Raw genomic sequence first — 27751 nt, forward strand, 5'->3', positions numbered from 1 at the left:
ATTGCAAAATGGGGCTTATTGCAAAAGCTCCTTTTGTACCCAGAGGCATCCCATGTAGCTTCCACATAGGATTTAAATATCCATGAGGCCTTGAGCTGATCCTTCAGTTCTTAGAGGGATGTCACCATTTTTAAAGAAGCAATACTAATATCTGCATGCTTGAAATAATAATGAATGTACAGGCTCTTTGGCAACTGCTGCAGAAATAATAGGCAGTTGTAATAAAACCCATGAAATTGCCCTCTTCAATACAGTAACTAATTTGAAAAGAAATGCATTGAGTTTTAACTAGCATTTCATTGCTATGACCTGGTAGTAACAATTTGGATGGGTTTTTGCATCTTTTCAGCCTAATTTGCCTTAAAAGGAAGAAACTAAATCAAATAGTGTCTATCTCTCATACATATGCCCAAGTTTCAACCATTAGCTTGCTGCAGAGGATAGACTTAAGAGTAGAGAAGGAGGAAGAAATGACCTTTTCCTAGACTTTCTGAATAGAATTTACATCCCTTGGAGACAGGATTGTATCTAGGAATATATATAGGGAATAGGGAAGGGGAAAAAGACTTTCTGACAGCTGTGTAGAGCAACAGCTACTGTAGAGCAGTAGCTCTACCTGTCCTAGCTCCAGCTTTCTCTAAACTTTGCTTGGTTCATTTGTGCTTGGCAGTCATTGCCTTTTCATTGTAGGTGTGTGAGGAGATGCTCAGCCCCATTCCTAGGAGGCATAAGTTCATATAAAAACAAAATTTGCTTCTGAGATTACTGAACAAAATATCATTATGCAGTGATCTGGGGGGAAGTTAATGCAATAAATTTAAATTAGCATGGTAGTACATGTAGTTTCATCTCATCTTGTAGCAGTCTCTATTATACAGTGATCTTTAAATTATACAATGATCTTTAAATTACTAAGGCGTTACCCTAAGAATAAATATTTACGTCTACATTTTAAATCAGATATCCATCACCAAAACCCAGTGTATCATCAGCTCATAAGCATCTTTTTTGAGTATATCTTATGTCTCCAAGAAAAGTTTTCTCATTGAATCCTTACTCCTATCATCCTCATCAATTTAACAGGTTAATTTATAAACATTCACAGAAGTGTATTTGCAGAACTTTGCTGAGGTTCAATGAGACTCATGGGGCAAGGAGTAATTATTAACAGAAATAGCAACTCCTCAATTGTAAGAACATTTTATTTTTCTGAAGTTAAGCTGTAAATCTGTGTCCTTTGATCATTTTGAAGTAGTACAGTATGTTGTGCAGCTTCTGTCTCTGGAGGGACGTAAATAAATTACTCTGTAGCAATCACATTTGATAACTGAAACTGCCATTATAGTACCTGTGGCAAGCCTTCCATTAGTGTGCCTTTCAAAATGCAAAATTGTCTTGGCAGTCAACATTCTATTTATTATTGTTTTTCTATTATTCTGTCTCATAGCCTTTGAAAGAAAAATAAAATTTCCAGAAAGTTTCTCATAGTATTCATTACATTTTGCAAGATCAGTTGTGTTTTCTGCAGTCATGGATAATTTGTAAAAGAGCTAGAGCTGCACCTGTAATATGCCATAAAAAAGCAGAGAGAAAATTTAGCTGTATAATCACAATTTTAGAAACAACTTCATAGTAATAAGTTCTAATGCAATGGGAAGTACATACAGAATCCTGTAATCTCAGGCTAAGCCTAACCACATTGATTTTCTATTTCCATGTAAAAAGCAGATTTTAATTTCCTTCAGTTAATCGGAAACATAGAAGCTTTGACACAGCCAAAAAAGCTTTGTTTTTGCTTGCAGCCAAGATTAAAGTGTATAGTATAGTAGCCTGGTGATGAAATAAGTGAGAATAACAAATGGTTCATGACAAGATGAGACATATCAGAAAGACTATGAAATAGAAGTGTCATGCTCTGAATTAGTGTTCTTTATTTATTTTTTCTCTAAACACCATATTTTTAATTCTAGCACTCCGGCATTGGTGGAGCAGCAGCTGGCAAGAAGAACAGAACTTGGAAGAACCTAAAACAAATTCTTGCTTCTGAAAGGGCATTGCCATGGCAACTAAATGATCCTAGCTGTAAGCTGCTTAGACGCTTTGCATGTATTTATAAATAATAGAATCCACACAAATAACTTTCTTTAAAACTAACCTAAATTATTTCATCAGTGGATGCAGTATCCTGCTTGAACAGGGTCCAGTAGTACATTTAAGATTAGTCCAATCACGCTTGTTAGCCCTGAGTGAAAAGTAAGGGGAAGCAAATAATTTGGAGTATCGTGGCAAAGTTCAAATACATTTGGGGAGAGAGTTTAATAAGGAAAAAGTATTTATCCAAACCAGGTCAGAAACCCTTATTCCCATGAGGTTTTGGTCACGTTTTCACTGATTAGGAGTGAAAACTGTACACACTGGACTGTGTACAGTCCAGAGGTCTTCTGATGGGTGGCTGCTGCTTGATTAGCTCTATTTGAGCAATTTTCAAATAGATTCTGCTCCACATACCTACAGTAGCTTAGACCTCTGCCCAAGCTTCCTATCCAGCTCCTTATCCTAGATTCTTGGGAGATTTAAATCCTACATCCCCTCTTTAGTGCAGCACAGCTGAAACAACACTATTAGCAGTGCTGATTAGCAGTCCTAGCTGGTGTACATCCACAGGAGCAGAGTTCCAGCAGTGGTCTTAATCTAGATACACTTCAAGTCTACTTGTAAAGTAGGATACTATTGAACGGAGCTGCAGGCAGAATGCAATCCTCAGATTTTATTTGAGCAAGTGGAGGCATTTCAAAAGTGAGCATATGCATATACTTTTTGTCAGACTTGGTGCTTTATCCAAAAATAGCTTGCCATTTTTTGAAGTGTTTTAGACGCAACTGTTACAGAAAAATGCAGACTACTGTGTGTTCCTGGCTATTGTAACTGACAATCTGCTGATGTTGCTATTTCTACTGTGCTCTGTTTGCAACCACAAATTTACAGGATTTTTTACGAGAAGGAGGGAAAAGAAATTTAGTTTCATGTTTAAAACCAGCTGTCTGTGGCATTAGGGTCTTCTGAATTATGAGATAATGAGTTAGAAATTTGATAGGGGTGGCGTGTTTGACTTGAATGTAGCATATGAATGAGTTGCAAGTGAGATCAGGAAAGAGGAAAGAAATTAGTCAGGTACAAGATATATTTGTAAACATCCAAAATCGAGGATTTAACTACTTAAGCATACCAACTGTATCTTAAAAAATGTTTATGAATGGTAATTGATATCTAAAGGGCACCAAAGAACAGCATTTTCCAACCCTCAGTTTAAACATTCAGACAATTTTCTAGGTCATTGACTGGGCTTAAAGTGGTACATGCTTAAAGATTTAACTGATTTAAAAGATTACTTTGCTTTTCTGGATTATAGTATTTCAGAGCTGCAATCTTGAGCAATGTTTCATGGTCTTAACATACAGCATGCATATGATAATGGCTATTTGCACGTGACTGACTGCAGGGGAATTCATTAAGACTTGGAAGAAATGGACACATTTCAAATCGCTCTCGCATTTTCCTTTTGGGGAGGGCTTGCTGAACTCTCTTAATAGGTGAGCAGGATCAGGCTGTGATTTACAATGCTAACAGGCTAAATGTTTTCAGAGGCAATTCTGCTTCATACTTCTTTTCCTTAGTGTTGCTAGTTAATAGAGACCTCAGAGAGTATGTTTATGTTACAGAATAGAAATGAGATACTGAGTTTATGCCTTTGTTTCTCTCTAGACTTTAATATTGATGCTCCTCCTTCCTTTAAGCCTGCCAAGAAATATTCAGACATTTCAGGACTTCCAGTAAGTATTTTTTTCCTCTTTAAAACTGGCATCTCACTTTCCAGAATGAAATAGTGCTAGTGCCTTGTTTTGTGAAAGATGTATTTGCTGACGTTCCTATTCAGACTTGGGCTTAATAATTATCCAGTGATTTAGGACCAAACCCCAAATACTGTCACTACATCACAAAATCCTTAGGTTGTTACTAGATGTCACAACAGACTAAATACCTTGTCCTGCCAGGTAGCTCCTATGACACCCCTTTCTCACCTGTAGAATCTACATTGGTCCCCATAATTTCTAATTCTTAGGATAGCTGCAGTGAAAGCTTGTAATCCACAGTCTCTGTGACTGCTAACTTTGCCAAGGTATACCCACACTGACTGAAACTTTCCATGCTGTTTGCCTGAGGCTGATTTATTTCAGTGTATCATACAGAGGAAGTTTTGAAAAGATGGCTCAGCAATTTTCAATAATGAGATTAGGCAAAATTTTATTGTTTGGCCCAGGTTAAAAAAAAAAAACCCTCTTGTTATCATTGCTCTCAAACTTTTCCTCAAACAAATCAGCCTGAAACAGACACTTGGCATAGACTGTTGAGAATTTCAAATACCCCTATGCTTCAGAGCTGGAAGTTGGAGTTTGGCAGATGTATAGCCTGTGTGTCACAGATGGGCTCTTTTGCATGTTTTTGTTAAAGAAAAGGGAGAAAGGAAAAAAAACCCAAAAAAACCCCAAACTACATTTGACTTAGATATGGTTTGCACATGCTCCAGAAAATCTTGGTGGTTACAATTTGGTGCCTGAATTCCCCAAAGATTCTGTTGGCACAAAACAGGAGTAAAGTCATTGAATTTTGCCCAACAAAAATTTTTTATCTGCTGCTGAAACTGTTCCTATGTTACATGAATAATTTTACTTAAAACAAAACAGGTGTTAGTAACAGCGTATCTTTTCCCTTTTCGCCTTCAGTCCCCAGTGATTTGTTTTGCAGAAGCCTTTGCATTTATTACAATTGAAATAAATTGGAATGTTGTATTTTGGAGTGAAAAAACGCTTATGTAATTGTTACACTAAATAGCTACAATAATGAAAACTTTGTCATTTCAAAGACCCTTGCACAGAATTTCTGTGTCACTTACCCCAGTTTAATATGTTTCTCACCCATAGGACACTAGCTCCCCTTCACAGGCTTGATATCACCTTAAAGGTACATATTTGTTATGCTGATGCAGGTTAGCATAGCACCTTGCATTCTGTACACTGAATTCAGCAAAAAGTCCTCATTAGGACGCAAAATGGGTGAGCACTAAACTAAGAGCTTCCTTATAGTGGATACTCAGTGTAAGGCATGAAAGAATATCTATAGCACCAACTGTAATCCTGCCCATCCTAGCATTTGATCTTGATTTGCTAGCATATGTTTTCTCAAACTTTATTTTTTAAGTAACACATTTAAATAAGGCACCTAGGAGGTGGCATGTGTCCAGCCTGTGCCTCTAAATGTGGTTTGGAAGGGAGTGAGCTGCTCAGATAAAGGCTGGTAACCCTTGGTGTTCAAGAGGGAGTGGGAAAGCAACACCTCCCTCACAGATGAACTGGCAGACAGCAAATGGAAGAGACTGCTCACAAACTCAGGGAAGATAATTCCCTCCAGCCAGGCAGACTCCTGCCCCGTCTCCAAAGAACCAAATAATGCTTTCCAGCACTAACTTTTGATGTATTTCAAAACTAGTCACTCATTGCACCTATAGTGGGTTGATGATGAAGGATACAGATGTGAGTGGAGACCACATCCCTACCAGCTAAGGGTCAGTTAAGCCATAGGAAATTCTCCCAGTTCCTCAGCTTTTCTTTACCAGGACCTCTTTTCTATCAGTGATTTATGTACTATAACTATTCTAGCTTAGTATAGGTACTCTCTATGTAAATACATTCAGTGCTGCTTTTCTTCTCTTTTCTCCTTTTCTTTTTCTTTTTCTTTCCACTTTTTTTCCTTAATTTTCCATCCTCTAATTGCATTGTGAGTTAAGTTTCCTCTTTTACCTGGCCTGCAAGGTTTCTCCAGACGATGATAAAATTACCATGTTTAAAAAACCCCTTTTTTATTAAAATAGCAGAGACAGTGTGTCCTTTAAGTTGCTAAGCTAGAAATGTTTCGTAAGAAGCACTAAATATGCTTTCAAGATCCTTTCCTAGTAGGAGGATATGTGGGACAATAGAATATTGTAGAAATGTAGTGTTAGAAAAATGTCCTTTTATTTTCTCTGTAAAATATAAAAGCATTTGTGTAAGAATATATTTTCTGTAGGAATGCTGGATTCCCCACAGGGAAAAAAAAAATTCCTTAGCATTACCCATTTAGGGAAGAATTAAATTGTCTAGTAGGTACAAAAAGAGAAGTGTATTAAAACATTCTCAATCAGCATACTTCCTCTTATATTAGATGCTGCAATTAAATTCTACTGATCCTCTTCTCTTATTGTGTGTAACACAGATGGAATTAAATTTACCAGTGGTCTCAGCAGAGCAGCCAATTTATATTTGTACGGCAGCCTAGAATTCTAAAGTTATTTTCTGCTATATTGATGCTGGAAAATAAACCTAATATTTCCAAACTTGGAAGATGAGTATTTAGATATTTTAACATGCAAAACAGAGTAATTTACTGTAAAGCAGATTAAAAACAAAACCCAACCAAACCTTCAAATGTTTATATTTCTCTTCCTTTCCTGAAAATGGATCAGCCCTGTTACTATAGAAACAGATTGAGATAGTTAGTTTATTGTAGTTTTAGAGCATTTGTCTATGGCCTTTGACTTAGTTTTTAAACACGACAGAGATTTCTCTTTGCAAAATCATCCTAATTTAATATTCTAATCTCTTTAATTATTGCTGAAGTATTGGTAACATTTGTTTTCAGGCTGAAGTTATGGCATGAATGACTGCTTACCATACTTTAGTGTCTGCAAACAGTACAACCCAATACAAAATACCAGAATGGTGAAGAACTGCCATAATAATTTTAACCTAGATGAGTTCACAATACAAATTGCAGATATTGCTTGGTTATTTTATTACAGAATCATGTACATTTGAAAAGCAGTCTAATTGCTTAGCTGTTTCTTACATGAGGCCAGATGTAAAGTGTGAAATAAAAGTAAATTTATACCTGCTGTAGCCATGAAGTTACCACCAGCGATAAATTTACTCCTAATGTTCTAACTTTGCCATTTGTTTGAAACTTAATTGGTGGCTTGGACTGTTATCTGACTACATTTAATTAGCCTGGTGTCAATTTTTTAAAAGAAAATAAAGTTACAAATAACAAATAAATAAAGTTTTCTATGTCATATCAGACCAAATGATTAGGTGGATTGTTACCGTGGTCAACAGGTACTTTCCAACATAAAAATGTAGAAAGCTCTGCACTATAACTGTGTGGCAACACTCCAGCTCTTCCTAACCTTTTCTGTTTTTAGTAGCAATATCTTGAGTGATCTCAATTGCCTGTGCCTTGCATCCTGCCACTATATCATGTTAAAGAAAGGCACAGAAGACACTTTTTGGAGCCTTGGTAAGCAGTTGGCAATCCAGTGCCGAACAGGCAGGGATTCTCCTGAAGGCTGAAGGTGGAGAGGCAATGCCCTGATGCCTGCCTTCTCCTAGTGCAGCCTCCTGGCCTAGCCCTGAGCTCAGCTGAGCTGCAGGTTTCTGTAGCAACAAGGAAGGGGAGAGGATAGAAGGAAACTGGCACTGCTCCCAGGCACCCAGGGTCCAAATATAGCAGAGGATACAAGCATAGCCCAGGGTGAGCTGGCCAGGCTGCTCTCCTGAAAGCAGGCATCTGTAGCCAAACACAATGCTGGGTTCAAATCTCTTATCAGTTCAGTCACAGAACCATAAGCTGAGACTCCCTAGCTTTAACAACCACTTTAAAGTAAATTAAAAGCCGAGTTGTATGCAGCAAGAGAAAGGCAGTCCAAAGCTATCAGAGCACCCATAATTCAGCCTCTTTGTGAGTAATTTATTGGCAGCAGCCTGACTCTTTGGAGAGCTGCCTTGAGAGACACTGCACAAGGCACAGAGTTGCTAGGGTGAGTTTAGAGAGTTGAGGAATTTCTTTTGCGCTGTGTTTTATAGGAAACTTATTTCAGCTCTCTGTTATGTTTAATGCATTTCTAATGTGATTTTATAGGGGTCTGTTAACTTCTCATAAGTTCTTACATGAGGAGAAAGAAAAAAGACAGACTTGTGGCCACATGGTAGAGCAGCAGTGCTGTTACTAGGAAGAGAAACTCACTGGTTTGTGGTCTTGTAATTAAGACACTTATTTTACTATTATGGTTAGAAATTTTATTTGAATAGTGTCTCTACCGCTGTTTCTTTTTCAGGCAAATTACACAGATCCACAGAGCAAGCTAAGATTTAGTACTATCGAAGAATTTGCCTATATTCGGATGCTCCCTTCAGATGTGGTTACAGGATACCTGGCTCTAAGGAAAGCAACAAGTATTGTTTCCTGAAGAGACTGAATATTGTTCCATATATTGCTTGTGAACAGTGCTCATTTGGAGTATCATGATGGAAACTGACTGTGGGACTGAGGTTCTTTAAAACTATCCATGGATTTTTACATCTGGAAGTAATTGATGATACATGCATTTGAAGAACATATGGATTTAATTTTCATAAATGCTGATATTTGTTAGTTTGCCAATTTGTTAGCAATTTGGTTTGGTGAACAGAATAACTTAGACCTTAAGGATATGTATCTGTACCATAATGTCTCATTTATATTAACTTCTGTGAAGACAGGATTTCATCTCCACCCTGTATATTTTATGTACTACCCTGGCTCAGAAGAAGCCATCATTTGAATTAAGGAAATGGCAACAAGATATCCCAATGTCTAAACCTGCCTTACCAGATGTGCTTGTCACTTGGCTATGAAGTTTGTCTCATCTGTAGAATGAAGCAAGAATTCCTGGCAAGTGATGCTGTTGCAATGACTTTTTAGGATTCTGTGGCACTGTGGAAATGAAGCCCTTCACACAAATATTTGTATTGAAATAACTGCCAACATAAATAAAGTTGGACTCAAATTTACTTGTAAGATATCCTGATGAATGTGTGTAACAGGGTCCAATCAAATCACCAGGATACTCCTAATCATGACACTTTGCAGTTTGTGAGTGCTTCATTTTACAACCTGACTATTCTTCTGCTTTTTCTAGTTATTACAACATTTGTACTAATTAGTATGAAAAAGTACTAATTTTCCAGATGTTTAAAAAGGATGCTAAAAAGCAGGAGTTCCACTGACCGTTGGCATTCTGACACCCAGATGGCCTTCAGCAAGGCAAGACTTTCTACATTAGAGCACTGAACTTAGCACCATGAGGCACCAAAATAATAACTGAGAGCAGCTGAACACTGTCACACTTTAGAAAAAGGAGACTGAAAGAGAGTTTGGACTCTTTCTGGGGGCATAGCTGACAAGTCCATGCCAACATGGCAACATAAGAATGACCATGACTTCCTGAAACTAAGTCTAGGGGCAAGGGGGCAGAGGGTTTTCCACCTGTTCTTTCTTCCTGTCCTCTTTCTTACGACAAGCTGCTGATTTGATGTCTTCCCACTTCTGAGTCTTTGTCCCAGCCTTAAACTCTTGCTAGGTTTTAATCTGGACTCCAGGTTCAGGCTCAAGCTCTGTTCCTAGACCCCAGTCACACAGCCTTCACTCCCACACTCCATCAACTATCCTGTAGAGGTGGCTGCCACACAAGTTACCATTGCTGTGGGAATGCTCTTTTCCTGTGTACAAAAGTGCCAAGGGGAAGGCTTGTGCCTGTTAGTGCTGGACTCCCCAGGTCACTGGGGAGGTGAGGTATTGATCATGGCACAGCACTCCTGATTCAGCAAGCTCCACCATGGACATCAGGATCTTGTGCAAGGCACACTCTTCTCTTTGCCTGCACAAGCAGCGCACAGCAGTGACTAGTTAGTGTCTAAGCTGTGCTTTGAATGCACATTTCTGTAGCTGTGATAATAATTAAGATAATTTTTTTTTCTGATTGAAAGAAAAAATATGCAGTGCTATTAATGCTAGTTTAATTTCAACTCCAAAACAGGAAAAAATTATAATGGGATACATTATGGGTGTATCAGTGGGACTCATTCCTCAGGTTTTATGGTCTAATATTGCCAAAACCAAATTCTAATAGTATTTGACATGCTTACAGTAGATCCTTCAAAGCCCTAGATATCTGATAATACTACAACTGTATCACAGTACAAACAAGAGTAAGACAGGATATCTCTCTGCATGCCAGCAAGCATCCAAGCCACATTCTCTTTGCATTGAGCTTTATAATGGATATTTTTAACTTACATTACATATGAACATGTGTTTATAAGATAAGCTTAACACTGATATGAAAACAAAACACATAGAAATGCTATAAGATCATTTTTGTTTTAAATAAGCTGACAGCAGCTCAGAAAATCGATTTCACAAGCTTGTTCTCTCCCACAAATATTTTTAACATTCTTTGGGAATGACTGTGTAGGAGCCCAGGCTCCTCCACCATCAGTAGTGCTCCATGCACTCCTGCACTCTATATTAAGATGTTGCTTCTCAGCTAATTTCTGCCATGCAGTGTAGATGCATTGTATTTTCAAAGTCTAAGTGTCTTGCTGTATAAATCAGCATCAGAAAAGCCAATATATCTTAAATTTGGCAAAAACATTAGTGACTCTTCTCTCAGTGTTCTGTAGCTATATGATGGCTACTAGATTCCCTTTTCTTCCCTTCCTTGTTTCTTCCTTTATTGAGCTTTTTTTCCTAGTCAGTAATACCTCCCTTTTACTCATTAGATTGTGCAGTTGTCAAGCCCAGTGTGATGAATCAGCCACCAGCACCATTCAGCATTACATCAATCAACAACAATTTACTATGTGGAACAATCAAACCAGATTTGTTTTAGCAGGAAGTTTAGGACAGAACAGATCTAGTGGCCAACATGTGCGATGGCACTGAATCCTGCTGGATTCCTTTTGAAAACAGCACGTGAACCTGCTGCTCTCATCAGTGCCTTCTGTGAGAGAACTGAGCAGTACCTCCCTTGCTGTATATAAGAGAAAATATGGATAAGTGAAAAGCTTATCTGTGCCCAAGAGCAGTTTTAAAATGTTTTATTGACAGCTTTAGAAGAAGTGAAAATTGAGAAGTACATTTATGTGGAAAACTACTTACAGGATATTATCTAGATAAACATACATAAGCTGTATTTAAATTGAAAAGAGGACAAAAGAAAAGCATTTGAAAAGAGAAGCAGCAATGAATACCATTTCAGACTTGGGGAGAATGTGTTTTGGCTAATAGTACTGCCATATCTCTAAAGCAGAAAGCCAGCAGTCAGGGTGAGGACTAATCTGCTAGAGTACAACCATTACTCTCTGGGAAGTATCACCTGAGAGCATTACTTAACACAGACCATGGATGGCTTCTGCCTCACATGCATTTGCATTGTGATGTTCCTCTGCCACCCCCCTGTCAGGGCTTACAGCACACCAGTTGCTAAGTGCCCACAGCAATCCCACTGACATTAATGAGATGTGAGCTTGTCCAGCAACTCTCAAGGTGTGGCCCAACTGGCAAAGCTTCAGCCTTAGTCTTTTTGGCAGGTGGAAAGCACATTTTCCATGCCTCATTTGCCCTATCCCAGAGGCCAAGCTCCTGGTTTCCTGTGCAGCTCCCTGCCCAACACACACCATTGGTCCAGCAAACACTGGACATGGGGGGTTTTCTCCAGCCTACTATGGGGTTTTCTGCTTTTATTTAAGAGTGGAGTAGCTTGTATTTACGCTATACAAGTGGGTGGATCTGCTTGGTCCCAAAGGCCAGGACAAAGCAGGCAACAGTGCCCCAGTGCAGCAGAACCAGTGTAGCTGACATGCCTGGTGTGGCCTAAACCCTGGTGCTGTGAGGACACTGTGCTGAGCTGGAGCAGGGGCTGGCCACATGGGGTCAGGGACTGTGGAACCAGCTGTTCCCAAGGGAAGGGGTCTGCTGGGAGCCATGAGAGGAATGAAGCAATCAACAGCTGCAGTTGCTGCCTCCATGCTCTTTAGTGGATGGGAAAGCAGAGTGCTGGAGCTCCAGGGTTCTTCCCTTGATTATTCACTGCTGTTTCAAACAGCAGGTGTGTGCCCGTGGAAACTTCCTGCCCCAGCCCTTCCCTCTGCTGCAACTGAAGTAAGGAGTGACCTTGGCCCCACATCCTGGAAAGCTGCAAAATTCAATTCAGTGAGGCCTTTGGCCAGCTGATTTTGGAGCCCCTCCATTTCACTGTCTTGTATTTCCTGGCTTTCTCCCATCATAGCATTCTGGATCCCTATGGAAGTGCTCTGTATGGGCTTCCATGGAGGACAGGAGTCACAGTCACACTAAGGAGATGTGCCTTAATCTCCTTTGACAGACGAAAATGAAGGTAAGCAAAGGGGAGAGTTTTTACTGGTGAAAAATATCAAACTAAAATTGACTGGTATAAGCTTATAAAGGTTTTTCCAAGTCCTCCATGTTAAGAAAAAACCTTGGAAAGCATGAATACAATAATATTCCTGAAGGGCTAAGTAGTCTTTAATAAATTCATACAACAATAATTTATTACTAGAAAACATAGCAATGGATTTTAAGGCCTCTTACAATCTCTAACAATGTGCACGGCTTACATTCTCAAATAGCACATAGTTTTTCTAAATCATTTCAAGGAAGAAGACTTTCATGGACTTGATGTCAGGTTCTGGGAGAAAAGCCCTGACTTAGTGCTCTTTTAAACAAGAGCAAAGTGGTAGTTGTATTGTTACTGAGCATTCAGTCACACTATGATGGTCATACCACTAATATTACAAGTCACAGAAATTCCTTTATATTTCTCTCATTTTAGTAGGGGTCTCCCAGTGAAAGACCACTTTGTTGGCGAGTGGATGGGTGGAACATAGTAAAATAATACATCTTTAGGCAAGAAAAACATTTTGTTTAAGTCCATTTGGTATCTGTAAGTATTGCTTGACTTGTTTTTATATTACCTGAGAAGCTTAACAAACCCAGTATTTTCAGGTGATTACACTATTGTAAATCACAGCCTACAGACGGCAATAGCACTGATGTCTTGGGAGAGATAATAACAACTAACAAACATTGTTTAAACTACAGTAGTTTAGTAGTGCCTCTGTAATTGCATACAGTTTGTGACCTATGATGTCACATGTGTACAGACCACTGCTGCCTCTGATGCTTTAGTCTAAAATCAATAATCTGTACACAAAAAATGTACTACTGGACTAGACAGTAAGTTGGTGCTGGGGCTGGCTGTAGTTACTGTTTACCAGCGTGTTCTCCTCTGGGCAAGAGCTCCCCTCAGCTATTGCATGCTGACTGCTGTGGCTCTGCTACTTAACTCCCATGCACCCAGCACTGCACCCCAGAAAACTTCATCTGGCTCGTGGACTACCTGAAGTCTCGTCCAATGTCCCCAATCTGGGATGTAAAAACTACTCTCAAGAGAAAAAATTGTTTACAAGTCAGAGCCTATGTGAATAGTGTTCCTTTACGCTGCAAGTCTTGAACCAAAGCATAGTGTGGGTCCTTCTGTCTCAGCACAGATCATACACAAGTAAGTTCTCAGCATCTGGTTTTGGAATTTCTGAAGACAGCTGCCTACCCATGCATAGGAAGAAAGCATTTCCTGCCTCATCATATTGAAATAAAAGGGATGTGTGTGCATCCAGTGCTACTGCATAGATGTGATAAACGTACAGCAATAAACCCTTGTGAGCAGAGAGTCAAACCTGGTCTGCTTGGCTGATACCTGGTATGAGTTGGGCACTGAGCAAGCAGGGGTTACAGGGAGTTCTGAATTTTTGCTGTGATCCCACTTATATCCTGAGGGACAGCAGCTTCTTTTGATTCTCTTCCAGCAGGAAGAGATGCCTCTAAAGGACACCATAAACACACACACATTGCTCCATACTGTGTGTTTACTCATTAGTTCCATGACTAATGGATAAAGATGATGGGGAGGGGACAGAATTAAGGATCTTTTAATAAACTGTCTGTGGGCCCAAATCTCATTCTTGCCACAGAGGCAGTGTGAGATCTGATAATACCCATAAGAAGGAGTAATATCAGGAATTTTAGCAAGAGCTGGACTTACACTAAGGTGGAAGGACTGAAAGTGGGGCTGTTAAAGCAATTGCCCTGACAATATAAGGCTATGTTGAAGAGAAATCATTTATAAAACACTCTGTGGTGTGATCTGTAATCCTCTGAAATAATACATATGGCATTATGGTAGCCTTATATTTGAAATAAAGAATATAAACTGAGCTTAAATGACTACTTCAAACTGTACCTTTCAAGAAGGTATATATATGTCATAGCTGGTGATGTGGAGTCAATGGCTGCCATCAGTCTCATGTGCACAAGTGACAGCAGCTGATAGGCACAAGCCTTGTTCTCCTATTAAAGGGGTCGATGTTACTGAAGCTGATGGTGAAGCACAATCAACCAAACACTTCTGGCCCCTAAGAACCAAGGATTTATTTGTTATGCTTCATCTCTTCTACCAGGCTGTACAAAATCAGAGAGTTAAGAAATAAGTACCAGCAACTCCTTTCCAGTGTTATGTGAGCTCTTCTCATGAGCTTTGTAAACTGAGAATTACTATCACCGTTTTAGTGAGGTACGAGGTGTTCATGTCAGTACCCAGGTTTGGCCCCATGCTTCCTGATCCCATGGGAAACAGCACATTGAACCCCACTGTGAAATGCAGCCCTGCAACAGTTTATTTCAGCAGCTTTCTTCTCATGGGTATAATTTATCTAGTAATTAATTGGAAGCCAGATTCTCTGTGGACCTTGAAATGTCCTTCTGAAGCATCACACTGGGAGAGAGAGTGCAAATGCCATTCTTCCTGTACATTTCCTGTATACAATGCTTGGGACACAGAGACCTCTTCAGAGCCTTTAGCTAGTGACTGTCACCCCAAGGTCTGTTTATATCTATAAAAAAAATAGGCATAAGCCACAGGGGCCATTTCTGGCAGAAGCAGTGGAATCCTGCTCTTTCACCTTTCACACACACTCCTTACTGCACTTAACAGATTCTGGAAGTTCAGACATTCCCCAGAGGACAGGAGAGCTTCTTTGAATCCGTTAGCTGAAAGAGGAGACTGAGCCCATATGAGAGGACCAGGCAGGGTGCAGAGAAGCATCCTCACCCCGGGTGGTGAGACAAGGAGAACAGAAACTGCAGCAGCTGCAGCAGCATCCCTGCTGGACTTCAAACAACAGCCTACAACGGCCTTTTTGTAGGTGCAATCTGCAAGAGCTGCATCTGCTGCTGGGGGACAGACCCTGGCACTGAGCTGCTCAGTTCTGCTGAGGCTGATAGGGGTCTGGGAATGCTCAAAGGCACAGCTTCAGCTATCTTAATAACCACCCAGGATCCAGTCAGCAGCTGTGTGAGGATAGAGGAATGCAGATTTGGACATAGACTGTCTAAACCCAGCCCAGATCCTATTGGGGACCTGCAACTCTCTGAAGACTTAGGAATGAGTCTTACTTATTCAGTGGATTTTGACTCAACACCTTTACCATCTGATCAGCTCACACAACATACACTTCATGTCACCAGAAGGCACCTGGTATTGCTCCCAGCACTGGATCTGAGGTGGTGAAAGCATAAGAAATAGAGGAGGAAAGTAACCAAGGTCAGACAGGGGGCCTCTTGTCATTCTCCCTGAACTTCTCTGCCTTTGAGGCCATGACCCCATTACCTTCATGATCTGGGCTTCATTACCCTCTACCTACAGCTTTTGCCAACTTGAATAAGACATGGACAAGGTTAAAAATCCTGTCCTACAACATACATTTCTAAGAAGTTCTCAAAAGACAGCCAGAATGCAGCAGTAAGGTGTCCTAAAAGTACTCCTTTGCACCTCTGTATCATTGTAGGTGGCAAAGTCATAGTAAGAGGGGGGCTGCAGACGTGGCAGCTTTGGGAAGGGGTTCAGAGGATATTAGGACACATAAAAATTATAGATGCAGTTTCCTGAACCCCTGCACATGAAAATTTGAAGTAACAGCTGGTTTTTTGGGTCATACAGAAGGAGAGCCTTTCTTTTGTCCTAAATAGCACATATGAGTTTGATCAAGTAGTAATTATATCTGAGCCATGAAGTCATAATCTCCAAGGCATAATTAGTAACAGCACCTTCCCTAGGAGATGTGATTCCCTCCACCTCTCACTGCCCCTCCCTGCTCCAAAAATCCCAATAAGCAAGCAACCAAAACCCTTCACAAACCACCACAACTCTGTGATGTTCATCTTAAGATTGAGGACTGAAATATACACGACCAATTTAACAAAAGGAAGGTGTTTATAGAGAATGAGTGGCATACACCTGCAGATCTGCAGAAACTGCTTGCTGAAAAGAGAAAACCACTAGAAGAAGGAAACTCCCAAGTGAAAAGCAAGAAGAAAAGCTGAAACCACAAGAGGAAAGCTAATGGCCCATGTTGCCAAAAAGGACAGACTTCTGCAGAGGATAAACAAAATGCCAGGGTGGGACAAAGCCAGAAGCTTCACCTGAAAATAAAAAATGGCTTGCCTTGGGGCCAGCCAGCTGTCCTAATATAGGACAAGCATATTTCAGCAAGTGTATTTCTGCTGCCCAAGGTTTGCAGTTACCACTTGAGAAACTTAAACCAACTCAAGTAAATGAAAAAAAAGACACATTCCCAAGCTGAAACCCTCCAGACTTCACTCAAGAAGGCACATAGGCACTTAATCTGTTCTTTTACTGTCTCTTTCCTGCCAGCTTTTCTAGATAGGGATATTTGTCACACTGTAACTATATCTACAAACCCTGAGTGTAAATGTATGTACAAACCCTGAGTGTAAATATATGCAATGTAAATTTTGCCAGGAACTTAATAGTGCATGAGCACTTCAGGCTTATCTCTAGGTAAAGATTTCCATTTGATTCTGCTAAAACTGATTCTCATCTAGACCAGCCCACATCCAGAGCTATGCAGCCAGAAGGTACCAACCTCCAGCCTTGGCCTCAGGCTCGTGGAGGAAGTGGTGCTGGGGATGGCATGGTGATCACAGTCACAAGAGTGCCAGGGTTTACTGGGAGATTTCTTTTTCTTGTCTCCAAATTTATACACATCTCCATACAGAACCCACTCTACATTACCTTTTTAATGGCACTGTGTTATATAAACAACACGATTGAAAAAAGCATCTGCATGACATAGAGTTGCAACTTATAAATTATTTATTTTACTTAGGCAAAATCTAGGGGATAAACTTTGATTTCATTTGCTAAAATATAATACCTGAAGTTGCTAATAAGCCACTAAAAGCTATTCAAGAGGCTGCCTATTGCAAGAAATCTTGCCAGGACCAGGACACTCAAGCAGTTTATGGCCATCTTGGTTATCTGGGGAAAGGTGAAATGAGTCTAATGTTTTTGAAGTTTTGTGGGATTTTGGAGAAATCCAGATGTGTGTATTAATACTTGGAAAATCCTGAGATCAGCAAGATTATCGTCTGCATGATTTAACCACAAGTTGGACCTACCTCTTCACAAGTCTAAAAGTCTTAAAATGCTGTAAAAACACAAAAGAAACAAAACAAAACAGATTTTAAAAAAACCCCAAAACAAACAAACAAACAAACAAACCTACAAAACCCCCCAAACTAAAAAGCCCCACAAACCAAAACAAAACATAACCAAAACCACCCCAAAACAACCAACCAAAAATACTTCCCCACCAAAAAACCCCCAACCAAACAAAAAACACAAAACAAAACACAATCTTTCTTTTTAATATCTAGACATAATGATGGGGTTTGTGCTGGAAAATGTTTATGTTTAAATGACAGCGTAGGATATGATAATTCATGCTCTCTTCATAACCAAGCTAACTGTATGTGTCTCAGTGACTGATTTAAGTAACTTGCAGCTTTTTGCCTGCTTCTTTGTCTGCAATGTGTGAGAGAGGTGAGAGTACCTCAAAGACTTTGCAAGACTCACTGGCTCACCAAGCTCTCCTCCTGCCTTCCAGATGGTCCTGGCACCCAGCTACCATCACATCTACATCTCATGGTGGGATATTTTTTCAACACGAGGTAGGTGGTTCAACCAAGAGGTGCTGTGTGTACACACCAGCATATTTTGCTGAGAGGCACAGTTTTCAAAGTTTAGCATTTCCTCTCTTGTTACTTGTCCTTCCATATTTTAAATTCAGGAGAGATCAGAATGCAGGCCCAACTCTTCAAAATTTTTGAGATTTTTAATTGAGTGGCACACTGAAATAGCTCCAAGGCTGTCAGCAGGGACTTCCAACTAAAAACATAATAACCCAATGACTTCCCTTTCAATGTAAGAATCAATCATGTCAAGCACTGAGATATACACATCCCTTCATATGTACTAATCTACACCACCATAACTGCTTTACACATTTCTAATATTTACTTTGGCTTCCTACATCCTCTGTAAATCAAATCTTATTTTTCCATGACACAGGCAGCTGTCATGAACTTTTCTAGAAGCTGATATGACACGCTCTCCTTTGGAAACTACAATAAAGCATGGATGCACAGTTAATGCAATAGCTACAGTAGACTCACTGCTTATTAAAAAGTGCAAATAGGTGGACTGTGCTGTGTGGTGCACCAGTGCTGTAGTAGCAAAACAGCACTGCTCCATAAACAAGAGAGAAAAACCTCAAATTATAGCACTTATCTCCAACAAAGACACTAATTTCAGGTATTTGGAACAAAGAACACAGTGTACTTTCCTCTTTTTTCATCTTTCTGCTTCTAGATTGGGCAAATTAACATTGTTTTCTTACCACAAGCCTCTGGAGATATCATGGTTTTAGAATGTTTTTCTGCACTCTCATGCTAAAAAGCAATCAAGCAGCTACTGAGATTTGCAAGGAGGTGGCATCTCTGTTAATAAATCCAGCCTAAAACAAGTTATCCTGCAGGGAGCCAGGCTGGGTGAACTGAGGCTAGGTAGAAGCACTGCAAAATCTTTTCACTTCCATCCAGAGCCAGTGTAGCTCACTAAAGCCAATATTTCATACACACCATACTGATGATCTTAGATTAAAAGACATACACACGTCTTCAGTGTGTCTTATTACCTAAATCACCAGCTATATGCTGACAAGAAAATTAGAGAGGTATGTAGTCCCTCTCTCCTCTCTCTCCATACAGGGGGAATGCTTCTATCCTGCTGCCAGGATATCTTCTGTCCTGTTCTAGACTAGCCCCAGTACAGCACCGTGTGGTGGGAACCCTGCCACAGAAAAAATGTATGTGCACAGCTAAGAGGGAGAAAAACAGAAAAAGGAAAGAAACATGACTGTCGTCCAATCTGCAACATATTTCTCCAGAGAAAAGCCATTTTGTTATATTAACCATTATATTTCATTGCTTCAGTCAGTTTCTGAGAAAGGAAACAGAGGTTTGCTGCCTTGGCAGGGGGTGTGGAAGGGGGAAGAACTGAGAAAATACCCTTTAAACTTTTCCAGTAGGCTCACTCAGGACTATCCGCCAAACCCACCCAAGCCAAGCAGCTGGGGAGCCCAGGGGCTGAACCAGTGGTGTAACACGACTATCTGAACCTCCCAGAGCACACGGATGCTGGGCTTGGTATCTGCCAGACAGATAAGTTTCCGGGGAAAAACCCTCCCTTCCCCCATTTCCGCGCCTCTCCCCTGCCATGGAGCTCAGGCCCGAGCCATCTGCTGCCATGAGCTCCCGGGAGCATCCCTGCATCCGAGCCGCTCACCGCGGGCGCTGCGCACAGCCCCAGCCGCTTTCCGCTCCCACCGCGACATTCCCCGCGGCCGGGGACTCCAGGAAGCGGGAGCTGTTTGGCTTGGACACGGCCGCGGTGACACACACACAGGTGGCTCCAGCTTTGCGACGCAGGGTCAGACTTGCTGCAAAGGCTCCTGCTTTCCCCAGTGGTTTCTCTAGGGGTTGGGAAACAGGGTGAAAAGCAGACCCTTTGCCGGAATTAAATTCTAGTGAAGTTCACTCAGTGAGTACCTGTGCGGCTCCCTGGCATTCCTTGAGAAATCAGCCCAGGCCCCCAACAACGTTTTTTGCAGCAAAATCTCATTTCTGTACTACACTTGGGGAAAATTACAACCCAGACTTGGAAGCCACTTTGTGGCTGACATGGGTTTCCACTGCAGGCTTGACCAAAATCCCACTGCCTGCTGACTCCTGTTGCAGGGCATTTGGGTCTGGCATGGAGCTGGATAGGTTCCTGTGCCCTGCAGTGGGAACTCCCTGACTGAAAGATATACTTGCTAAGATATGGGGCACCTCTGGATGTGTGCAGTTTTGACTGTGAACTCCTCTTTCTCAGCTGTTTTTCACCTCTTCTTGATTTTTGGTGTAACACCAATTTTAACATGTTTGCTGCCATCTTTTACATGGTGGCATTTTCCTCCAGTGGCAGAAAGTATCAATGTTTTAAATGTATTTGAGGGAAAAACAGAAATGGAGAGTTAAGCTCTCTCTCAGCAACAGGGAGAGCAACAGGGGCTCTTTCCTTTTCTGGATGGTCTACACATTCTTCACTGCTGTTAATAATTTTTTTCTGAATAAAATTAAACAGACTTTACCTGCCAGGCCTGAGGCAACCAATTCATGGCTTGAATTGGCCAGCACATGTCAGACATCGCTTTTAATACTGATTCTGCTTTGCCAGCGCTGTTTGATTAGGATGCAGGAGGGAGATGCTCCAATTAATGATGGCAAATGCTGTGTGAGAAGGCATATTTCAGAGAGAGACACAAAGCACAGTTCTTCCAAGTGGGCACCAGGGAAAGTAAGGCTGCAGAGCTCAGCCTCAGTGGTCGCTTCCCTCCTATTTCCGTCTGCAGCCTCTTTGGCCAACACAAGAGGTGATTCACAACTTGGAACTTGTGTCCCCCTCAACCCCTGTCTCTTTTTCATCACTGGTCTGGCAGGGAAAAAGCTTCCCACATGATACTCGAGCCAAATCCTGCTGGAACTGCAGTTGTCTCATGGTGGTTTCATCCCAAATAGCTTAGCTGCTTTGCTGGCTTCTGTAGTTAGGAGCTGTTCAAATTTTTTGTTTTCTTAATAGAATGCATTTCATGGTAGGCACAGTGAATCTGGGGCTGGGAGCAGGACTGTGGCATGAGGAACAAAGAGTCCAGTATTGCACAATTGGTTCAAATCTCTTCTAAAGATTTCATTTGAAATGCTCTCCTGGAGTTAAAGCAAATTCACTGCCAAGTGCAGTAACTGAAGTATTCAGTAAGTGTAATTTGTAGTACTTGATACTTCTAACCACAAATGGATAACATTTTTTACAGTCTTTTCTTATAACCATGTGGTGAAGAGGTTCAATAAAAGCATTTTTTGCCTATGGGTTGCTGAATAGTACTAGTCAGGATTCAAATGCGCTGTGTGGCTGGTCACCCGAATTAAACAATATGGTTTCTATTCTGTACCCAGATTCTTACAGAGGCAAAAATTATCTGGAAAATTTAATAAGACATTGAAAGGAGATACATGGAGAGAGTCAATTGTAGAAAATTCACCAGTCTTCCTTCCTCTTGCAAAAGTAAGTACCCCATATAATGCTGGACGTGCAGTTCAGACTTGAAAATACACACATTCTTTCTGTGCTTGCAGATACACCCTCCAAGACAATGTTTTGCTCAAGAAATCTACTCCAAGTCCTGCCTTGTACATATATACCTCGAGTTTTTTATTGCAAAAGGTGTGAACAGGTCAGTTTACTGCTTTAAAATACAAGTGCCAGCTCGAAGGTACACACAGATGCTTTCTTTCATATGGCACATAGTTCATATTATTTTATATATTTACTAGTTCTATGATTGGGTTGTCTGTTTTTTATCATGGTGTAGCTGGCTATGTACAGCACTTCAGGTGTATAAGAGGCAAAAGAGGGTCCAAGATTCCAGGGATCTTCTCGGTTCCTGAGAACTTCAGGCCTCACCTAGCTCAAAGTTCTCTCATTCACCTTTTACCACCACAAAGACCCATGATGAGATGGAAGCAATTGGTGCCCTTTGATATGGTGCTCAGAGAGAAGTCTCCAAGCTGGTGAGAAACTCAAACAGGGGCAGACTGTTGTCTCCTGAGATTTCTGTCTTCTCTGTTTTTCCGCTAAAGAATGTATGTTTAATGCTTGAAGGAGAGGAGACATACCATGTGCTTTCAGGTAGAGGACCTCTCTTTCTTCTGAACCACCCGTCCCTTTATCCTGCTTTTTTACACCCTGGTCTTTAGGCTATCAAGTTTTAAAACACATCCTAGGATGTATTCATTAGAAACAAGATAAGGGCCCAAATTTGAGCAAGAGCAAAGTCCGTGAACTAAACTGTCAGCCTGTCCCAAACACCTTATCAAAACAAACTGCTTGCTGTCTGTGGCTTGAGGCAACTTTATATTTCATTTTGTAACACAAGCTCTGCACCTTCTCATGCTAGAGACTGCCTAGGATACTAAAAACTCACAGCTTCCATTAGGGTGTTATTTCTAAATCTACCAGTCAACTTAACAAAAACAAAACAAAAAACAGACCAAACCAAAAAAAAAAAAAAAAAGCTACCTATAGTTTGAATGCTAAGGCCTGCAGTCTGCATTTATAACTGGTGAGTATGTGTTTTCTTAACCTTGATGCAATGCAAGTACTTAGATTCCAAGCAACTCCATAGAATCATACAATCATTAAGTTTAGAAAAGATCTCCAAGATCATCAAGTCCAACCTTCAACTGAACCTACCATGCCCACTAAACCATATCACCACATCTATTACTTTTTTGAATACCTCCAGGGACTCCACCATTTCCCTGGGGAGCCTGTTCCAATACTTAACCACTCTTTCAGTGAGGAAATGTTTTCCAACCTGAACATTGCCTGGTATAAAAAGATTTGAAAATTTCTGCAGAGTGTGTGTAAACAGCCAGCACTGTTGTATACAATAACTTTCCATAGCTTCACAGAACAGATAAGGAGCAGTTTATTTTGATAAAACCTCTAGAAACACAGCACTGCTGTTATTAGCCTTTAAATGGTAGCTGGCTCCGAGTGCTATCTATAGTAATTCTGCATCAAGCTCAGTGAGTATGGATAAAGTTTAAAAGTCTGTGTTTCATTTATTTAAACTTGCAAAAGCATACTTAAAATATAATGCACCCTTAGCTTTGTATTTTTTATCGTGAAAACATATTTATGCTTCAAATAAATGATTTCCTCAAAATGTACATGCTTCTGCAGAACTTCAGCTGTAAGAATGATACATACAAGCCCTCAAAAAGTGAGGCAAATAACAAATAAGAAATATGCAGTGCCGAGAGTCAAGTACTGAATATATAACCTTGACAAACCTTGCTTTACATAACCAGCTGTTGGAAAAGCATTTCATATGTTGAAAAGAGATTGAATAACAAAAGCTGAATCCTGTCTGCCTTTGCTACTTATACAGGTAATCTTCTGGGGGCTCAGACAACTTATATGCTGTGTTATATAAATGCAACTGGAAGTTTAAACACCCTGCATGTGTTTCACGACCTCTACAATGTTCTAAATGCTTTCTCAGATAAATCATTTGCTCAACCTAGAATATTATACCATCAAAAATTACATATTTCAAATGAGGATATGGTTAAAACCCCCAACAAAATCTCTTCTGCGTATCAGGTAATAGAGTAAATAAATTAAACTCTTTGAAAATTGGAAAAGAAGGAGAAACTAGTAAGCATATTATCTGTGCCATAAATTCAATGACAATACAAAGTGTGATATGAATGGAATCTATTATCAAAATGCATTTACTGGGCACCAAAGCAGAAAATAAGTTCTCATTTGCTGGAACCAGCCCAAATAAGTATCTGCCAAAGATTAAAACAATCTATAAGGAGACCTTCCTGTGTCCAATGGGACTATGTGTTTAACGATTTTTCTTTCTTCATCTTGGTATTTGAACTGGGTCACATACATTCCTCTTAAGGTGGCAGTTTAGAACCTATTTATAGACACTTATCCTGTCTGACACATCTTGTTTCAATTAAAATTTGATCTTGAAACAGACAGAAGGATGGAATGGGGGGGACACTGTTGTACCAGCTACTGATGATCTATTAAAAGCTTATTCTGCCCTTTGGATGGAAGGGAAGGCTTACAGGAAAACACCAGCACAGAAATGCTGCCCTGAAAACCTACAAAGCCTCCTTCTGTGGCAGGAGAAGTACAGTCCCAGATGCCTCCTCCCCGTCCACTGGCACACCTTGCTGCCCTGACCCTTTTTTGAAGTGAGTTTTTGCTCTGTAGGCCCTGCTCACATGCCTTTTTGCCTTTTTATGTAATGCTTTTTGCCCCTCCTCTCTAGGTGAGACTACTGTCTAGTTTAGAACAAGCTTTTGCATTTCAGACTTTTATTTATCAAAGGTCTTTGTGGATTTCAGTTCCAAATGTGCTTCTGGAGCACAGGTAGGCTCTTCTGAGTGCTGCTGATGTTGGGAATCCTGGCTAGTTTGGGATATTTAATCAACTCCTTCATCCCTCCTTTTTACCCCAGCACCTCCAGTTCATCTCTCCCACTCACAGTGAAAATCAACCTTCCCAATATTTGCTGCCACTTCTCCTTTCCCTGGGTGTCCTGCCTGTAACGTTACCTCTGGCTGACTCCCAGGTCCCCTGGGTCCCCCTTGAGGAGGACTGAGATCTCCACATTTCTGTCTGGCTGAGAGTGACACACATGGACATGAGCAGGGTCAGGGATGAGGTAACATAGGAGGAGGAAAAATGGATAGAAACATCAAAAGGCCTAAAAACATAATCTGTACATTTATAGCTGTGGCACCTCCTTTGCAAGAGAAAACACCTTACTTCAGGCTGCATATGGTGCAGTTCACACTTTGAAGTAGTTGTGCTCTTTTGAAAAAGGCAGAGAGATCTGCCTTGGGGCATCGGGAAACTCCCTCTGATCGAACTCCATCTCCACACAAGCAGAGAGTACTTTAATATCTAGTGACCCTCTGCCCTCTCCAGTGAGGCAGAAATCAGCCAGCTGGTTCAAAACCCACTGGAGAAATGGTGGAGAAAACTTGCACAGTACAAATGTAAAATAAAACCCTCAACACTGTTGCTGCCAGTGCATTCACCCAGCACTGTTGGTGGGAAGTAAGAGGATTTGGGAGCACAAGCCTGGTCTTGAAACCACAGCTGTATCTCATGACAACAGGCACTTAGAGCTGCCAGAACACATAACACACTTTTCATACCTGGCCTGAAGAATGGAGAGACACTTGGGCATCTCCACCCTCATTCCTGGGACTCCTGCTGCCCCAGGCCCCACACCTGTCCTTGGTTTGTGCTGCCCTCCAAGGTCACAGCAGCCCCAAGCTGACCTCCCAGCTCTTGCATCCTACAGGTTTGGGGTCTCACCATCCTGGTCCCCCTTGGCAATTGCACCTATCCCATGCTGACCCAAGCCCTCTTGTCTCTTCCTGCCTCCTGCATTACTCCAGACTGCGGTATTCCCTCCTGTATGCACACACACACTCTCTCATATTTCCTTCCTCCATTCTTCTGTCTCTGAAGTCAGACAATTTTAATGTTTTTATGTTAATTGCTTTTGAATAACAGCCTTTCTGGAAAACAAAAGGTTTCCCAGAGTACTGGTTTCTTTGGAAACTTTCCCGTGGCCAACTACAAGCTGAAATAATAACAGTAACAGGAAAATTTCCACATAAGTATATAAGACTCTTTTTTCAACAACTGGTGAAAAAAGTTGTTGTGCTCTTTTGGTTGTTTGGGGCTTGGGTTTTTTTTTTTCTGACATTTTCAAGCCAGTTTTTCCCTCTAGCCTCCCAATCCCCCACTCCTGCTAAGAGAAGGGCACAAAGCTGAGTCTTGTTGCAGTTTCCTTCGAGACAGGGAGAGGCAATGACCTTGTTTACAGAGAGCAACCTCAGTGTATATGAGCAAAGGCTGTGTGGAGAGACTGCCTGCCTTGGCTGGCATTCCTCTGTTGTTAAAGAGCACAGGAAATGATGGACATTTCTAAGGCGGAAAAATTTGCAAGCAAGCTTGGGTTAACCACAAGAAAATAAAGCACATGGCAAGAATCACAAGGCTCATGGCAGAAGAGGAAAAGCTGACAACTTTTGATTCATGTGCTGTTAAAGGTTAAGGTGATGCCATCTAACATTATGGAAATGAAGCCACTGTTCTGAACACTAAGCAGGTAGCTGCTTCAGCAAAAAAATGCAGTGTTTGCTCTTTTTCATGTATGTGAGTTGGTTTTTTGTATGTGAGTTGGTGGTGAAGCTGGGCTGGTCTCATAGAGGAGTGACACAGGGTGGAGAAAGGGGTTATGAGGGCCAACTTGCATGCAGAGCAGCACAAGCCCTCCATGGTTTGCCTGGAGCCAAACCATTTGGAGTACAAGCCTGCTAAAGTCTGCCTAAGTCTGGCTTCCACCTCCCTGAATTTCTAGAGCTTTCTAATGTCCCCTTCCACCTTTAGGAAATGACAGTCCAATAGGCAGTGGCACAGACTGAGCCAGCAGTCCCATTACAGTCAATGCAAGTGGTTAAAAGATTAACAACCACATAGATGCAATCCTACCTTTTTGCCTTTTGCTCTGGTAGCCACAAATGTGAAGATTTTCCTTTCAGTTGGCTCTTCAGCTTGTCCTGTCTTCCTCTGTTACTCTCCAGTTCCACAGACTGCTTTAAAAAAAAAATCATTAAAAGGTGCTGTAAAGGACGGCATACGTTACACACCATCTCATTTCTGTGTAGGATTTTTCTCAACGTTTTCGCACACACATAATATTTGTTAACTACTAAAATATCACTAAGAGTACCACCATCTCATCTGTTGTGTTGGCAGAAAGAGAAGAAAAGCATTTCAAAACTTAGCTTTCACCAGTGACTGGCACACTCAGGGGCTTGGCAAGGAAAGGCACTACTGAACAATCTGCCAGTGCAGAGATTTCCCCTGAGATGGCATTGGCATGGCTGCACTGGGGGTTGTCTGCAGATGGGACTGCCAGCACAGAGGGGAGAAATCACAGAATCACAGAAGGAAGGGACCCTTAAGATGATCTATTTCCATCACCCTGTCATGGGCAGAGACACCTTCCACTAGATCAGGTTTAGGGGAAGAAGGTTTTGCTCATGGACCCACCTTCGTACCAGTGACCGCATGGCACGCATAGGATGGAGGAAGATAAAGCAGAGAAGCACAGTGGTACTCGGTGCTTTACAAATTTTTATCTTCTGACAGGGCTGAAGGGCTTCACAAAGTGTCCTGGGACACAGACCCATATGGGTGCTGGAAAGAAAGTTGCTGCGTCCTCCACCAAACTTTTCTCATGACCAATTCACTTAAATCGCAGAGGGTATGAAAAGGAAAGAAGAAATGAGCCCAAAGGAGGAAAAAAGGAAAGGAATACTTGCAAGATGAGAGGGAGAGCACACTAGCAAGCAGCAGCTGTTACCAAATAAGCCCCAAAAGGCTGCAGCTGCTCACTTTTGTCTAGGTTTAAAGCAACAGCTTGCAGGAAGGCTGCTAGAGCTTTGCAGGGGACCTAGGAGTCAGGCAGGGACCATCAGTTATTCTCAGTGTGGAATACCAGCACAGGCACAGAAACCAGAAGGTGTCAGAGAATGATTTGGGTTGGAAGGGACCTTAAAGATAATCTAGTTCCAATTCCCTAGCTATGGGCAGAAACAGCTTCCACTAGACCAGGCTGATGAGGGCTCCATCAACCTGGTCCTGAACACTTCCAGAGATGGGGTACATACAGCTTCTCTGGGCAACTTATTC

The 27751-nt window shown here is 41.2% G+C and overlaps 1 protein-coding gene and 2 long non-coding RNA genes across 3 annotated transcripts in view; 2 read left to right on the top strand and 1 right to left on the bottom strand.

The window, feature by feature from the left end:
• INO80C (INO80 complex subunit C) overlaps positions 1-8918 on the top strand; it is a 30796-nt gene extending 21878 nt beyond the window's left edge. Inside the window, exons 3-5 of the mRNA XM_085052249.1 lie at positions 1971-2082; positions 3763-3830; positions 8204-8918. Of these exons, the coding sequence (XP_084908375.1) occupies positions 1971-2082; positions 3763-3830; positions 8204-8335 (312 nt within the window). The 3' untranslated portion in view covers positions 8336-8918. The remainder of the gene's footprint in view (positions 1-1970; positions 2083-3762; positions 3831-8203) is intronic.
• Positions 1-27275, bottom strand: part of LOC146441708 (uncharacterized) — a 61473-nt gene extending 34198 nt beyond the window's left edge. The window contains exons 1-2 of the long non-coding RNA XR_014850021.1: positions 27110-27275; positions 26546-26646 (exon numbers count right to left, since the gene is read on the bottom strand). This is a non-coding gene — a long non-coding RNA (uncharacterized LOC146441708). The remainder of the gene's footprint in view (positions 1-26545; positions 26647-27109) is intronic.
• On the top strand, positions 19817-22071 carry LOC146441710 (uncharacterized). Its single transcript, XR_014850478.1, has 3 exons — positions 19817-19945; positions 21400-21508; positions 21580-22071. It is a non-coding gene; the product is annotated as an uncharacterized LOC146441710 (long non-coding RNA).
• Positions 27276-27751: the final 476 nt, after the last annotated feature.

This window comes from Lichenostomus cassidix, chromosome 2, assembly GCF_008360975.1.
Source record: "Lichenostomus cassidix isolate B80296 chromosome 2, HeHo_3.0, whole genome shotgun sequence".
Taxonomy (NCBI): domain Eukaryota; kingdom Metazoa; phylum Chordata; class Aves; order Passeriformes; family Meliphagidae; genus Lichenostomus; species Lichenostomus cassidix.